Source organism: Nelumbo nucifera, chromosome 1, assembly GCF_055504915.1.
Source record: "Nelumbo nucifera cultivar China Antique chromosome 1, China Antique-T2T, whole genome shotgun sequence".
NCBI lineage: Eukaryota > Viridiplantae > Streptophyta > Magnoliopsida > Proteales > Nelumbonaceae > Nelumbo > Nelumbo nucifera.
Window position 1 is genome coordinate 150,851,313 of NC_142649.1, and position 18,257 is coordinate 150,869,569.

Here is an 18,257-nt window from a genome sequence, read left to right on the forward strand (position 1 = left end):
AAGTACTCATAATTTGAAAGAATTTTTTTTTTAGTTGAAAGAAAATTAAAATGGCAATTTGTATGAAGACAAAAGGGTTATCATACCGGAAGAACTTTGACCATTTAAAACTGCACTTTCCCGTAAATTTTGATAAATACTAGCTGATTGTTACCAATTTTAATCTTTCATGATACCGGTTGATTGGTTCAGTATTTTAGATATCATGCTTATGTTTAAGTCGGACTCGATTAAAAGATGACATGAACGGTTTTAGTAGCTAAGAATTCTTGTATCTACTTTGCCGTAATATCTAATAGACACGATAAGAAATCGAAAAAAAGAAAGACATACAAATTGGTTTAGAGCGTTATTGGCCTAGTGGGTTCAGCGGTATTCTATTTTCGAGAGGCCAAGAGCCCAAGATCCCTTGCGTCTACTGTGAAATTTTAAATAGTAGAATAGAATGGTGGATTTTAGATATATTCAATGGCTACCAAGAAGAAAAGGTTTTATACATTTAATGTTATAATTGTTATATTGGATGCACATTGATCTTGCTGGCTGAATTATGATCTATGCAACTGAGAGATTTAGTGTCAAATTCTCATTCTAAGCTATCATCTAATCGTCTATGGAAGGTTCTTTAGTAATCCAATAGAAGACATGGACATCCTGATTGGACCAGGACAGCTTTATGCTGAATGCTAAATAGGCTGCAAACAGAATTATATTTACGTAAGAATTCAAATTTAGGCTATCAAACATTTTATTATAAAGGTATGTTTGGAAAATAAATGGTTGGTGGAATAAATGCTTTATTTAATAAGTACTTATTAACGCTTGGAAGGTATTTTTTCAAATCATTTATACTTATTTGTTGCAATGTTTAGTTAACTATTTATCCTATAAGTATTTATATTTGCAGAAATGATAATTATAGCCCTAGCTTAATATAGACATATATTAAATATTTATGAACGCTATATCGACACTTTGATTAAAAAACCAAAATAATAAACATCACCATTTAGGGCCCATTGTGTGCTGGATATGAAAACCAAAGCAAAACAGAGCATTAGAATCCTAAAAATCAAGGGAAGAAAGAAAGGGATTGGAGAAATAATGAAAAATGGAGCCAAAAAAAGAGTTAAACAGTGGGTTTCATAAACTTGATGTCAAATTCCACAATGGTTGCTGCCACTACAAATAACATTCGATGGAAAGAAAATGATAAGGTCCTTTCAGCTTTTTGAAGATGGGGGCAATCCCTAAATAAATAAATAAAACATTGGAAACAATCTTGTCCCAAAAAAAAGTAATTATTGAATAAGCACTTAAAAAAACACCCAATTCTGACATTTTTTAATTGCTTATTTTCAAAATAAGCACTTATTCTGGGCTAATTTGCTAAACATGAATAAAATACTTGTTTTCCACTTATTATGTGGTCGCAACACTTAAAATAAGTATGTATTGGAGTAGAACAAATACTTATTTTAAGTGTTATTACAAAGTAACATGTACGGATGTACCCCGTTAAGCATTCACAAAGATATCAAATGGCAACGGAATAATCTGAAAGATTCCAAGGGAACAAAAAGAGAAAGGCCCATTAATACCGGAAGACAGATCGGACAGGACAAAATTCTTCCTGCATTGACAGTTACACCTAGCTGATTCTTCACAATAGTTAAGATAGCCCTAGACTGAAATTTCGAAGGGAAAGACAATGGTGGTGGGACACATCTATCTTCTAATGCCTGCCATAATTTGAGCACCTTCACAGTAAGTGGATAAGTATGCAAAGTGCACCAATCTTATTTCTAAGTTGGGTACAAAGAATGTACAAGACACCAAATCCAGCAACTCTAGAGGTCTAGATGAAGCCCCTTCTCGAAGTAAAATGTTACCAATATGGGTCCCACCAAGTCCCCAACAGCACAACCTGCAGGAAAGTAAATGCTATAATATATTAGCTTGGAAACTTGAGAGCATCAGACATTTTTTTTTTGATGAATAGCATCAGACAAAAATAGTGCTGCTGTAGTTTGCTAAATCATTAGCAGTCATTGTCACCGTCACAATAATTTTAACAATTATGAATATCACAATATGGGATTTTGAATAGATCATCCAATGTTGGTTTCAGGATGGGTTAGCTGGATACGGTCCTAACCTTTGCCTTTTTTACCAGATTCTATGACTTAAATCACCAAATATGTATAAGATGGTGCCTTGAGCAAACAGGGTTAGAATGCTGCTATTTTCAGGGGTCTTTACTCAAAAAATTAACTGGGGAAAAATACGACCCCAATTCAAAGACTAACGAGTCAGCAGCCAAAAATAAACCAACATGGGTAATCTAGGTAATGAAGATCTTATACAAATACAATGAAAATTAAGTTATGTGCTTACCAATCCATTGCCCAGCTGAAGGATGGAAAATTAAGTTATGTGCTTACCAAAAACTAAGGATGCACCGCACCTTATAGTTGCAGCAGAAATCTTTTTACCATGAAGCCAGATTTCTTCTTTATTAACTTTATTGTCCCGCTCACTATTGATTATATGAGCAAAGCATCCGTATATCTCAATTCCAATTTGGACAACCCATGATGCCATAACTCCTAACAAGGGTCCTATTAAACAGAAAGGAGTAAAAGGCATTTAAGTCACACAACCAAGCAATCCACCATAGGAATAACAGACTAACAGGAAAAACATTTGACCTCTGAAGGTTGTCCTACTGACTCTGTAAAAGTAAACAAAAGTGGGCATTCCCCTTCTGCCTTGCGCTTTGCTGATTTGGGCACATCTACACACATTAACTCAATTCATAAGTTATCTATCAAAGGGCAGAGAAGGGAAATGAAATGTCCAAAGATATTAATTAAATCCATGAGTTACATGAATAAATGAGCATAGGTAAAAAGATGGATAGATAACCTCAAAGAATTCAACAGCCTTGACCATTCAAGTGAGGGAGAAATACCCGTATGATTGCATTATAAATATGTTCTGCAAACCATCAGGTATGCACCTTATCTTATTTTCCCCCTTTTATTTTATTTTATTTTCTCATTGCATACTTTTGGAATAAAATTTACACATTGGACTGTTCGAAACCAATCAGAGTTTTACATAGACCTTACATCCTTGACCAATATGCCAAAAGCCTTAAGACTGTTGGAAACTTGGAATGCATCAAGCCAAGCACTTCAACATGCTGTAACATACCACCATGTTTCTGCAGCCGGCATCTCAGCAGCTTCACTCTGGGCAGCTCTCACTCTAGCAGCAGGTAGCCCTTTCTGCGAAAGCTTTCACTCTGCTCTAGGGAGCCCTTCTCCCAGGTAGCCCTCAATATGGTTCGAACTTGGTAGGCTCTGGTACCATTTCTTATGTGCTTGACCAACATGCCAAAAGCCTACCACCACACCTCAAGTTTGAATCATAGTGAAGTTTTAAGACCATTGGAACATGTCAAGCCAAGCACTTTAACATTTAGGACCCTATAACAATAGATCTCCTATGTTCTACCCAGCAAATAAATGTGTTAATAATCGTGTTGTATGCTATGCAGACCTTTCCCCTAAATCTGAACATTGTTACATCCAAAAGAATAAAAGAGTAGTTACTAAACCAAGGAATAGGGTTCTCTATAAGCAATGTACCAAAAAAAGTATCTTGCTTTGACAAAGCAAATAAAATGACGCTGAAAAGTAATTTTTTGAGAAAGATATTTCATCCTGTAATGGCCATCATATTATCAGGCAAATAGCCTCCATTAGCATGATGTCATCCTCCAGTACAGAAAATAAGCATCAAAGTCCAATACCATACATTTCAGACTTGTACCAGAACAACACAAAGTGTAATTTCTACATTTTCAAGGTTGCATCTCTATCTAATAGCAAACCTAGGAATGTAAATAGATAAACATCTTTTACAATTTTACTTCATCTTAGTACAAGTAACAATTGAAACATATACCATAAATCATGCATTGTATTTTTTATTGGGGAGAGCAAATACCCTTAAGAAGTTTCCATGCCATTCGTTGTGAAACATAACAAACAGCAAGTCTTTCAAGTACACGTCTTGTAGTTATAACTGTAGTCTGCATTAGATAATTGATTGATCAACAAGTAAAGGTCAATTAGCAACAGAACAATATTTAATCCAAGGCATAAGGACAAGCAACTAGTACCTGAGACTACAAATTACTAAACCTCCAGACGATCTTATAAGAATACAAAACAATCATTGTGTTTCAAAGTCCAAGAGGACCACAAATGGGATGCTTGATTATGAACAAATTTAAATAGCATAGAAGTGGCTAGCAAGCAACAGCATAAGCAATTAATTGGTGAAAAGAGAGCCCTATTAAAAGAGCCTTTTTCTTGAAAGGTAAAAGGTTTGAGTCTGTCAGACAACCTTGTGACCATCTCAGCCATCAGATTAAGGATGACTGAGAACAATCCTCTACTTCTGTGGAGACCCAGATAATGGGGGGCCAGCTGTTAATCACAGTCTGATCATACAGCCCTTAATACATCCACCAGACTTGGGTTCCTGTCTCCTTCAAACTCAAGGATACAAAGGCATAGGCCTATAGAACAGATCATAAAGAGCAATATTAGAGTGATAAATATTCTTTACTTCTTCCGCAGCAATAGAGCTATATTAATAAGAGACAGAGCTTGCAGAACATATGCTTGGGCAAAAAGGCCAAGAGATTGTTTCTTGTTGTAGATGGCAGAAGAGATGATTTTATTCTTGTGATCAGAAATTTATGAAAGAGGCCATTACCTAAAGCTGGTCCAACTATCAGACAGGTGAACTAGATACAAGACTATAAGCCTTTTGCCAGAACCATGAAAAGGTTCTATCCAGAAACTGTGGCAGAAATGTGTATGGCACCGTAATAGACTCAGAAATGAAGTCAAACAAAGGAACCTAGGAGTAGCTCCAATAAGTGATAAAATGAGAGAAAATAGACTGAGGTGGTTTGGTCACATGCATAGAAGACCATCTACAGTACACATTAGAAGAAGTGATCTGTTACAAGTTGAAGGAGCTAGAAGAGCTAGGGTTAGACTGGAAGTGGTAAGACATGATTTTTACTTTTTTAGTGCCCATAATTTGACAATGAACTGGAATGATGAAATAGGATTCATGTAGCCAACCCCATATAGTTGGGACAAGGCATAGATGAAGAAGATGATGATGATGATAAACCATGTAAAGGTTCCTCTGCCTCCTGGAAGATAAAAAGAAGATAAAGCAACTGGATATAATGCTAAGGTGCCAACTGAGCTTGGGGCTAAACTGAAGAACGAAAATTTTTGTTGTTGTTTGTCTGCCCTTCATTTTGTGTTAATCAGTAGAAAAAAGTATATCACTTTTTGTAACAGTCGTTCCTACATCCCTCCAAAATCAAGCCAATAAAAACTCAAGTCCAATATGGATTTTGATTTCAACCTATAGCCTCATGGCTTCATCGATGCTAAGAGAGGTCCGCCTTTCAAATGTCCACAGTAGGGAGTAGTCCAGGGGCAATGCTCTGCCCCACTAGGTCAACCACCAATGACAAGTGATGATATAATTAAACTATTAAAGAATAAAAGTCATTAAACAAAAATTGGATCTTAATCTATTTTAAATCAATCCAATCAAAATTCCAGATACAGAATCTGGCTCAACTTAGTTTGATGTGTTCAACTTACATGCACAATAAAAAATAATGGAGCAAGCTTTATCTATTTGGTCAGCTTAATCAAAAGTAGATATCATATGGTGGTGGTTTTTCTTTTTTTCTTGAGGGGGGGTGAGGGGAACAGTAGTTGAAGCCCAAAAAACAGGAGGGAAAAGCATCAAAAGAGAGGAGCTGAGAGTAGCACAATATACTTTGAAGTGCCAAAATATGAAGAAATTTGATCGAGGAAAAAGAGAAACAATGATCCAAACAATTTCTTCGAAAAGAAAACAAAAAAAGGAGCAATAGAGGCTAGAGCAATAAACTACAGAGAGGTATTTTGGTGAATCCACATGGATATCTTCCATTTTAACAAGAAATTCATCTTTCTCCATGGTTTCAAAGTTCTCCCTTCCCAAAAAATTTTCAAACAGTTTCTCCAAAAGAGATGAAACAAAACATTTGCTAAATACAACCCAGAGAATTTTTCTTCATTCAGCTTTTCTTTTCTTTTCTTTTTCTTTCTTTTTCTTTTTTGACAATTCATCAAGCTTCTAATAGATACTTTTACAAGCATGGAACTGTGGCTCATGCACATAGAAATCTGACAAGATGGATACAGATGAAATGTTTTCCCTTTTTTTGAGAAAAAGGTAGCCGTAAGTATTGCATAAACAAAATAGACAAAACAGTGTACAGAGGGGGTGTAGAAGACACAACCTCCTCCCCCAGCAAACTATAAAGGAAGCATATTGTCACTATAAAAAGAAAATCCCCCTTTGGGTCCCTGATTTGACTAGCACATCAGCTATTCAGTCCAATTACCTGGGGATCCACCCTGATTGTTGCATGCAAAATAGCCATCAAGTCCCCAGCTTCAGAAAGTAGTGAGCCAACCTCCATGGCCCACTTTCCTGATTTTTTATCCAGTTTATAGTGTTTGGTGAGTCTCTTTCAATGGTGAGAGAGGAGATGCCAAGATGTTTAGCAGTTAATTCCTTCTAAATACACCATTAAGTGACAAAGGGGGACAAGTTACATACACTAGCTCAGTAGCTCACTTGCTAAAACCTTCAACTGTTCAACAGATTAAGAATGGGCAAGATGGTGAATATGCCATAGTATAAACTGTTGACAGTTAAATAGATAAAGAATGAGACCAAATTTACAAATGGCTTAAGGGAGAAGACAACTTGTCCACTTTCCAATCCCTTAAAATTCTTACAAGACCCCAAGGTTCCAAGAGAAATCCACCAATAACCAAGAAAGAAATGATGCAATCAACTGGATCTTCAAAGAGGACAAAGTGTTCAAGGAGTGTCATCCCCATGAAAGGTCTTACCAAAAAGACTCATCAACCGCTTCTGAGACCAATGTGATAAACCGAAGTAAAAGAGGGTAAATTGCAAGAATAGATGTTCAAGGAGTGCATAGAGTAGTTCTATGAACGAATCTAGGCTCCCAGCCATTAGCACATACACCATGGATGCTTCAAATTACAGAATGCCATAACTTATCTAAGTCTACCAGAAACCTCCAGAGCCACTTTCCTAACAAGAAAATATTTCTAAACTTCAATATACCAAACCTAACCCCCTTCCTCTTTCCACTTACACATCACTTTCCAGTTAATTAGATGGCCTCTCTTGGTATCTCCAAGTTCCCAAAAGAAATGCCACATGATTTCTTCTAGCCTTTTAATGATCATAACGGGGGCCTTAAACATTGAGAACAGGTACATAAATAGATAAGAAAAGGTAGCTAATCAAGGTCATCCTAACTTACAAAGGGACTCGACTCTTTTTCAAACTGAGAGTTTGTTAGTGAATCTATCCAAAACCAAGCCCCAAAAATGCACTAGAGTTGGTGTTACCTCTCAAAGAAAAACTCAAATAACAAAATGGACAAGAGGAAACAGAGCATCCAAGTAGTGTAGCATAGTGCATAAGAGTACTAGGTTTCATGTTTAATCCTATTAAGCTATTCTTAATTCAGATTAATCCTCAGACCCAACAGCCTCTAAAAGCAACCTAAGAGAGACTATAAGTTCTTCACACCATCATCCCTTCCATTCTCACAAATCATCAATAAATTGTAAATAAGAGACTCACACCCCTTCCCTCCTCACTCACTCGCTGTTCCAGCCCAGCCTTAGTATCACTATTGAAAAGCCTACTAAAGATGCCAACCACCAACATGAATAGAAATCCAGATAAAGGATTTTCTTGCTTCAAACCTCTCTTGCCCAGAAAGCAATCTTGAGATAAGGACACCAAACTAGATGTCTCAACTCTCAAGGTCCTTTATCAATTAGGTTCAAACCTTCTCTTATGCCCCCTCCAAGAAGACCGATCAAAAAGGTCACAAGCTTTCTCTACATCCATCTTGCACACCAACCCCTTAGTATTTAGAATCCTGAAGACATCCATCCTTAAATTTTCTCATGACACCTCTAGACCTCAAGTACAGCACTTAAACAATGACTTTGTATGAACTTCCTATGAGACTTGTTGGCCTGAAGTTTATTGATTGGGATGCACCAGGTTCTTCTGCGACGAGAGCAATGAAAGAAATGTTTGACCCAAGAATACTGTCCATAGGCAGAGACAAACTTGAGAGGGAATGTGAATGGACCAAATCTAATGGCATGGGAAGGTATCGGAAATACCATCTGAGCTTGAAGTTTTATCCTTACCCTGCTAATTATGCTGTCAAAAGATGTTACCACATCTTTTTTTTTTTTTTTGATCAATTTGTTACCACATCTTTTAATTAAGGGTATTTTTTTTTATCAATTAATTAAGGGTAAATTGCTGAAACCTCCCCTGAAGTTTTGTAATTGCAATCATAGTTGCAAGTAAATCCCCTTTGGTAGAATCTTCTAAAAAGAGGCATGGAAATGTCCAAAATACCCATGCAGTTACTTTTAACAAAAATGTTTATTTTCCTAATTTTCTCTTCATATGAATCACTACCTCAAACCCTTCTAATCTCTTTTCTGAAGTTGATTTATTTTCAAAATTTGCCCTTTCATATCAATCACTCAAAGGTAAAGTTACAACTTAAATTCTCTTTGTTTTTGTTGTTCATAAAGTTTGTATTGTTTTTCTTTTCTGTAGAAACCAGCCTCAATAGTACCTACATGGGTATTTTTGACATTTCCATGCCTCTTTTTAGAAGATTCTACCAGAGGGGGTCTACTTGCAACTCTATCAGAAAGTTCAGGGGAGGTGATTGCAATTACTAAACTTCAGGGGAGGTTTCAGCAATGGTCAGAAACGTCAGGGGAGGTTTCAGCAATTTACCTTTAATTAAAGAAAACTATGATCCAGTCCAAAGGTTCAGGTCCTTTCATTCTGACACTTTTATATTATTATCATACTTTACCTTCGTTTTAAGAAAAAAACGTTTTTGTGGCAATAGTCGATCTGTCAGCATCATTTAACTACAAATGAAGTTGAACTTAAATTAGTTAATGAATAGATTTTAGGATCATCAAATCTCAAAATATTTTATCAAGTCATATGCATGGTATTCCTCTCATGCAATAGACAAAAGAATATCACAAAAGCCACTGCATCAGAAAACAGCAACCAAACCTTTGACAGAGGCTAGGTCAAAGACTTTTAGAAATTTCATACCATAAGACTGAGTGAAGTTCGATAAGATACAAAATTATCATTGTCAAAAATAGTGCACATTGTGAATACAACGAATTGCATGCTTGAATTTAATCAAGATAGTTGAACTAAGTTGTCCTTGAATCAGTAACCAGCCATGGAACACCGAAAGAAAGCACATGAAATGAAGTTAGTAAGATATTCACCTTTCGCAGGATTTGCTTGATAGATTTTTTGAAGGGAGTAACCAAGTCTACATGGTTCTCTTCTGGATTGTCCAGCAAGAAATCATCATCATCCTCATTTTCTGAATGAGGTTCCAGAAGAGGCAAATAGAAAACCAAGAAGGACCTCAAGGAAGTCATTGCAAGGGACCTCAGTCCAAAGTCTGAGAATAGAGGTTTTTGCTCTATTGGGTATTCCTTGGTGTTGTACTTGATTGAATCATGCTGAAAAATATTCCTAGAAGCACTTTGTAGATTGGAAATATGGTCTTCAGTCCATTCTGTGTTAGCATCACAAAAAGAAACTGATATCCTGCCACCACTAAAACAATAATAAGTTTATGGTTAGAAAACAAGTGCTTGGCAAAGGAGTGATAGCAATATGCAAGGGGAATTGCAAAGATGGTGTAAATAGCAAATTGATCCCAAAGAAATGTACCAATGAGTGCAGCTCAACATGAACTGATAACCCAATACCCTTACTCTTCTACAGATGAAAAATACTAAGAACAGATTAAAATATTTCATCATAAACATTATATGCTATATGAGTTAATTGGGTCAAATAAGTGCCAGAAAGATATAATTGAGATAAATCTGAAAGATAATAAAATAAATCATCAGAGACCCCTTTTAGTGTCTGGTTGAGGAATGACAAAATCCCCTTTGATATACAAATTATCTCATTTATTGAGCTATTCAAAATGTTATAGAGATTTTCTTCTCAAGTTAGGACCATCAGCTTCTTATGGTAAAGTGATTTATTGAACAGTCACCTTCTTTTGTTTCACATTGCTTTGCATGGATGACGTAGGACAGGTAGGGGATCATATAACTTTCGGATCTAGTAGTGGGCTTCATAGTCCACCCAAAGGCTGAATTATGAAGAATAAAGATGGAGAAGCAAGTAGATAGCTTATTCTCCAGCGAAAAGATGAGAGGGAGAACAGAAATGTTAATGGTGTAATGTTTCCTTCTTGTCAAAACATGTTGGTGCTTGTAACACTAATTATGCAGGCATAGGTTAGGTAGGTAAACCATGCAATGCCTGGTTACCGTCATAAGAACAACCAGCAACCAAAATTTATTAACAGTCAACCGTACAGACCACCCGGCAGACGTATCTAGCTCTTACAACAAAACCAAAATGTAACACTAAGAATACTATGATTCTAAGCTCCAATGAGACAACGGCACTGGACTTGTTGAAAGACATGGCAGATTGCAGCAAACTCGTCCACAAATAGCCAGAACACTTAACCCAAATATGATAATGATGTAATAAGCAAACACAAGGATCGCTCGTCAAGAAGAAGTTGGCAAAACCCTAACATCCAATGTAGCTATTTACTCAAACAAGTCAAGAAAAGTAGAGATACGCATTCAGAAGATAGAGATGCATTTGGCCTGATTACAGAATAGAAAAATCAAGAAAATATAATTCAACAAAGAAAAAGATTACCCGAACAAGAATCTAGAAGCAAAAGGCCTTGCTGCTGCAACAGAAGCAGCAGCGGTCGAAGCAGCGAAGGTTGCAGAGAATAACCCGGAAGAATGCAGGGTGTGGCTCGAAACTGCAATATTTTTTCTCCACAGATCCAACAAAAGAGCTATTCCTGCCATTTTTCTCCCTGTTCGAAAATCCCTAAAAGCACGTGGGGTTATATGCTATGTTTGTGTTTCTCAAAGGAATCCTTTTCATGAATAAATTATACATGATGGAGACCGTTAATTGTAAACTTCCGATGTTCCTTCTCCTTTCACTTCCGGTTCCGGTCGGTTGGTTTAGCCCAATCATAACTCAATTCAATATTAAATTTGGCAAGCGAGGAGGTCCGACTTCCGAGAGAACGAGAGTTGGACTCCCTTGCATATATGATATATATCTACGACGCCGGAAGTGTGAAGTCTGAACACTCCATATCTAACGCACACAGTCAGTGAGTCACACACCCTCCCTGCTCAGGATACGAGTGTCATTTTGTTTGTCAAAGTGGATTCCAATCTAACGTGCAAACCTCTTCATTGTGCTTACGGTCAATGCGATTATAAAACAGAACAACGCGGGTGATTGGATCAGGGCAGACACGGCCCCCACTTACTGGCAACATAGACAACCTGTTACACTTCCCCCAGTACCAGTAGGCAGTAAGTAGCCCAGTAGGGACTGGATCTGGTTATCAGGTTAAGCGGTAAACTCGCACTGACGGGTTAGTGTCGTCGTCGGGTAAGGTTCATGTTCAAATGGATGGACCCGTGCTCAACTTGGCCTATTGCCATTGCGTTTGCCGCGTTGAAATCTATTCTATGTTTCCTAAACTTTAGGGTTGTGTCAAGGCAGTATCCAAAATTCCAAATTTAGTGTGTCTAATAAGTCGCTGCCATTAACCGTTCGTTCACATGATCACATGTGACACTTAAAACCCGAAGAATAGTGTCATTGCTACAACGGTGTCGGAAACTGACGGCGGTGCCAAGAACAGATTTGAACGAACCGAACCATCGATGGTGCCAGGAATGCTGAAACCGCCATTGCCATAATCTCTTGTATATTCTTTTTTTTTAAATTTTATATAGCTGATGAAAATTCCTTGTATATATTAAAATCCATTGTAAATAGTTACTACAATCTTTCTATCTTAGAATCAAGGGTGGAACAACAACATCTAATGAGTAGTTTTGATATTTTCAAAATTAACTGATAAATTATTAATGACCGAGACCTATTATACACAGTCTAAAACTTAGTTCAGGTACTACATACACATGTTTTGAAATTCGGAGATTGACTTAACACACCCCTACAGTTTAGGGTACTGGAGTTTTTCCTTCCTAAAATGCAATTGTCCATGTCTGTCAAGTGTCACCAACTACTTAACAGCCAAGATATTTGTTGCAAAGTAAAGTTACTAATATTGCAAAGTTAGAAGTTGAGAGGAGTTTATCCCTTAAATTGTTTAAAAATAGGAGGTTGATGACCATCTTCAACTATGTTCGGGCACCAAATTACATGTTAATCAGCTATTCTTACGGGTACAAGTCGAGCAGGCTATATAACGGGTTTAAGCTTAAACCAGTGCAACCCTAAGAATTTAGCCTAAGGCCCAAGCCCAATTCGAGCCCGATGTCATGTCTGCACTGTCCAATTTGAAATTTGATGCATTCCGATTAAGCTCCGTTACACTCAATCAATTCACATTAAAATTTAATATAAATGTATATATGCATCATGTAAGCATATATATATATATATATATATGGTCTATCAAAAAAATATGCATATATGTATATACATAGGCAAGGCAGGCTCTGGTTAGAATAAGGCAAAGCCAGGCTTGGGCCAGGTTTGGGTTATCTAACAGCTAGGCCCGATCTTAGCCCGAAAACAAAAAGCCCAATTTTTTGGCCCAAACCCATCCTAAATTCCTAAAATTCGAATCCAGTTTGTATTAAATTGTGGGCCGGGTCGGTTCAGGCTTGAATTGGGCCCATTCAAGTTGCACCCCTAGCTATTTTTGAAGTTTTCTTTAATTTTTTTTTAAACCAAAACATGCGTTAAAGCTTGCATATAAACTGAGAAAATATCGAGTATTTCTCATTCCTGTGCTTTTTTAATGTAGAACGTGATAATCTCGATTACTTACATTATATGTTGATTTTTCGGGAAAAATATGCTGTTCTTTTTTTTTTTTAAGAATGCTTTAGAGTGGACTCGGATTAAATATCAATTAGAACAATTGGTTGTATGAGATGTTCTATTAATTTGGGTTGTTGGAAGTGGTAACCTCATTTTAGGCATCATCCTACGTTACCCAAGTAACACATTTCTCTGGACAAGTGATTCCTAGGGAAACATAGCTCGGGTATACAGTACGGTTTTTAAAATCGAATTAGACAATGAACCGGTCAAGGGTCCAGTTCTTGGGTCGAACAGTTTGACTGTTTAAATGGAACGGATGGCCTGTTCTGACAAAAATAAATAAAAAAGTGATCAAATCGTTGAACGGTTCAACCACTCGAGTCAGCGGTTTGCTGATCAAATCAACGAGTTTTGGGGATATAACAGTTATGAGGTAAAACAGAACCGTTCACTTGACTGGTTCCCAATTTTCCGGTCAGACCGTCCAGTCCAATCTGGTTTTGAAAACCATGGTATACAGCGCTCATTCAGACAAAACATTAGGTTCCATTGTAAAGGCGGTCAAACATGAGATTATTGCAATTCTATGAGATCCACCCACTTATCCCCCAAACAAAAGAGGCCTTAATGTTGTAGGTAAGGAAAAACAGTAATATGAATTTCGTTTGGCCCATTTTCTCATTACTTGTACACAATATATTCAACTACCTAATAGAAGGAAATTGAGTTGGTTGTGGGTGAGTTTAAACATTCCCATGCTTGATAACGTGGACAGTTACATAAAGTTTTATGTAGAATGGATAGGCTTGTTTTGAGTGTACAATATATGGGGTGCAGTGGGGCAAGCTCAATGTCATTAACCTAGCCAAGTCGAATTGGGTTTAGGTAAAGGGATGGTTCGGGTTGAGAAAAGGCAAGTCCATATCAAACTCAACCCATTGACATCCCTACTTTTCGAGATTCTTTATGGTCGAAGGCAGGGCTGTAATTTAAGCAATTGATGGGTCAGATCAACCTTATCACCTATGGTAGTAGCTTTCAAGGTTCAAAATATCGATATTTTGTTTGCCCTTTTTTTTAGTTTTTCTTTGAAACTAGTTCAGAGGAGTTGCTTTAAAGGCCTGTCTACCCCTGAATCTCCTACACTCACATTGGTGTGTGCGGGGCTGCACTACAAATCATATTTAGACACGTCTTACGTCCCATGCATCTCAACTCACATGTGCGGGTCTTACTTTCCTGATTCCTCCATTATTCTTTTCTATAGAGTAAAATAAGTGAAAGAAGGAAAGTTCAAAAGAGAATAAGAGAGGGAAAAAATTTTGCAAACCCAACCTTGGCTGTGCAGACACCATTAATAGACGACTGTAGACCTCCATTTCTTCTTCATACCTCAGCCAGGGTTAGAAGACATTTGCAACAAAATCCATTTGTTTTTCAATCTTCTATCAAGGGTTGGAATTTTGCAAAGTGAGCCTCTGTTTTCTAAATCTGAAATTTCTTTCTATACTCTTCTTCAACTTTTGGTCAAGCGTGCGAGTGTATCAAAGTGCTTCCATTCTACAAATCCGAAATTTCCCACTCTTTTTTGACCTTCAACCACCCATGCCTCCATCCTTAAAATCAATCAGGCAAAGTTTGGGGGTCCTTTAATCTCATGAAGACTAAAAGTCCCGACGAAAATACGACCTTCAATGTGTGCACGGAGGTGTACCAAGACGACTTGGATAGCCTTGTGACGTTGCTGATCCATGGCTTCACATTGTCAAGAACATTTGATTTGTAGGGTTCTGAGGGCTAAAGTCAAAAGAAGAAGAAGATAAAGACGCCTGGAAAAAACCCTAAAATTCAAAGCCTAGTGAATCAAAATCTATATTACTAAAAACCAATCAATGTTTTTTTCCTTGTCTTTGGAATGTGACTTCACGTTCTAGAATCTAAATAACCCCCATCAAACAATCATCTTTGGCCTGTAAATATGACATTCCTTTTCCATTTTTTCTTTTAATTTATTAGTTAAAAAATAATATAAATAACAGAAAAAACTTATGACCATGTAATAAGTCCCGCACATGTGAGCCAGGGTGGCATGTGAAGTGAGACGTGTGAAAACTTGAGTGGAAGAGCACTCCCGCACTCACCAACGCGAGTGTAGGAGATCCAGGCTCCCTGAATCAGGCCAGACCCTGAAACACTCCTTGTAGGGGTGTATCAGGAAGCCACTAATACAATACATATCAAAATTTTGAACCTTGATAGTTATATAAAGCTTGGTTTCGGGCCCAACTTGACTTGGACGGTGAACCTAAAATACAAGTTTAAGCATGAGCCTATACGAGGCCAAGCCAAGGTTGGATTGGGGCAAGCTAAGAATTATCACCTCTACATTTAACTCAAGCTTTTTGGATGAAATGGGGGTGGATTTTTAGACTAAACTCCCCATTGACTTGAAGATTTGGTTCTACTAAAACTTTAGTAAGGCTTGGGTTCAACCTTAGATACCCCATCCCAACCCAATTGAACAAGGATGGGATTGTCCATCCTTTCATCTTTGTCCTTCTCAATGTCTTTCCAAGCTTTCTTTTGTTTTTCTCATAATCTAAAAGAGAAGTAAAACCAAGAAAGAAAACCATTAACCTATATATCTATAGTCAGGATGGCATTAGATAATCATTCCGACAGATGTTGAGAAGGATTGTCTCCTCATAAGATTTCATTGCAGTCATATGAGCTACTTTATTTCTATTTATGCCAATGAAGAAGAAAGCCACATCTAGACCTTGTTACTTGAGTGGTAGTCTAAAGGAAATTATCAAGCACTCTATACATTTTAATATGCTTCAATCTCAACCTCTAAAATTTCTAAACCAAATCACTGGAGGAGAATATTGCGCACTCTATTTTACACTTTTACAATTTATTGTCACTCTATTTTAGCCATTAAAAGAGATTCCAAAGGTTATTTTGCAACTTATTGTTCCTCAAAACCAAAAGAAGAAGCTAGTTAGGAGTTAGATTAGTGAATGATAGCAACGTTAGAGAGAAGGGAGGGAATTTCGAAGGGTTTAGGAAGGGGGTCCAGATCTCCTGCCCACGCCTACCCACAATACACTATCTCCCATGAATTGGGAACATCTCCTCCTATATAATACTATGCAGAGTATGAGATGTTCTCCATGTATACCTGTGATTAACATGGGCAGAATTCTCATGAGCAAGAAATCTGGAGTCTTTGGGAAGACAGAGAATAAAGAAACCACGAATCAGCAGCAACAATGGGTGAGAGAGAAAGAGAGAGGACAGGACGCAGATTCGTGTTGAAAAGGAAGACAAGGGCTTCAACTTTACATGCTTGTTATGCATATTCGTGATAAGGACAGGGATGAAAAGATAGATGATCCCATCCTAACTAAACAAAAAGCTGACTTAACCCGGAACCCATAATTTTTTTTCTTTCTGGGTATTATAAATTAATGGGGGTTAAGGGGTGGAGATACAATAGAATACACATGAGGTCCACTAACCTTACCATAGAATACACCTGACTCCAAGTGACATTCTCAACTACTATGTCATTAGCAACCCGAGCCCATCCATTGCAATATATCAAAAATATATAACATATATAAACAAACATAAGATACATGATATATGTATGCACAATCCTCTCTTTCTATACACTAATATACCCCCCCCCCCCTGAAAAGTCTGGATCTCTTGCACATTCTATTTTGCAGCATATTCTGCACAAATCAAGGAGAGGACACTTGGATAAATCGAAGATCCAAGATGTATCAATCCCTTGATTTAACTGTGTAATTGGCAACCGATGAGACACCACAGATAGGCCTGTGTTCTCACAAGGTGATGACACATGTCCCATGAAGAGGCGCAACGAATTGTTAACACTTACATAAGGGCATCCCGATGTAATACTCTAGACCTCAAACAATTTCACACCAGCGCCACATAGCACATCCTAATCGTGTGCTGGGAAGGAACATCTCCCCGTGACAAGTATGGAATATGATGAGACATTATTGAGAGAATTTCCCAATACATGATTGGAATGTATTGTGGGGGCGCTGATGTGTACTCCTCTCAAATTCTCTAGCTCTCTTACTCTTATAAATTTATAGTTAATTTCACCAACTCAACTCAACCTAATTGATCATCCTTAGTGATTATTGACTTGAACATCAGAGAACCACTCAGTGAGGATCCACTAGGGTCTTTTAATTGTCCCTATGCTTGCAGGTTGTCCAAAGTCGTCAACTCTTCCAACTTACTAGCTTAAGAGTGGCATCAATATGTGTGAACGAGTAAATAAAGAGGTTAGTTGTTTTTTTTTTTTGTTATTTTAAAGCTTTGCCCAATTTTGAAAATTGAAAACCAAAAGAGAAAAAAGAAATCAGGATTATTGAAGAACAAGATTGTCGAAAAGAACAAATTGGTAAATGACTAGTGGTTTTCAAGGCTTTAACAATCTTGTTAAAACGAGGAAGAGTAGGCCTTTGAGTGTCCTCATGAATAGTCCTCTAAAGCTCATTTTCTTTTCAATTTCTGATTTTTTCTATGTCACACCCCTAACCAAGGTTAGGCATGAGACAACACCACATGCTTTTTAGCATGTAAGGCTTTACTTGTTTACAATCAAACTCAAAAAATTCTGACAATAAACTTTAAATCAAAACAAATCACAAACTAAAAGTAAAATCATATAATCTCTAGTAACTTGAGTTCCATCAAATGTCTAAGGCTTTAGTGAAAACTCCTGTCTACAAAAAAACACAATAAATCTAAAATCCAACTAATAAATTTTACTACAAGTTCTAATGTAAAGAAATCCGTATTAATGCTCTCTCTCTCTCTCTCTCAAGCAGTCCCATACAATAACTATTCATCTCCGGCATCTAAAAAGGAAGAGAAAGAAGAATAATGAGTACGACCCTCAGTAAGTAACATTTCATCTCCCCAATTGGACCAAGCATGCGAAAAAAATAATAGCAATACTAATAACAATAAATAATTCATAAAATCTACATATTATTCACATGTTTCAAACAACTTAATCCATCATGGAGAAAAATATT

At 37.1% G+C, this 18,257-nt stretch overlaps 1 protein-coding gene and 1 pseudogene across 1 annotated transcript; both read right to left on the bottom strand.

Annotated features, from left to right (window-relative positions):
- Window positions 1-1,706: 1,706 nt before the first annotated feature.
- On the bottom strand, window positions 1,707-11,284 carry LOC104606609 (uncharacterized). The gene is given in 8 exon segments (XM_088894706.1): window positions 1,707-1,927; window positions 2,398-2,442; window positions 2,445-2,621; window positions 2,712-2,768; window positions 2,771-2,797; window positions 4,018-4,102; window positions 9,507-9,837; window positions 10,987-11,284. Coding segments are annotated over 8 exon segments (960 nt in total). The 5' UTR covers window positions 11,148-11,284; the 3' UTR covers window positions 1,707-1,850.
- On the bottom strand, window positions 4,405-4,610 carry LOC148803990 (small nucleolar RNA U3; annotated as a pseudogene).
- Window positions 11,285-18,257: the final 6,973 nt, after the last annotated feature.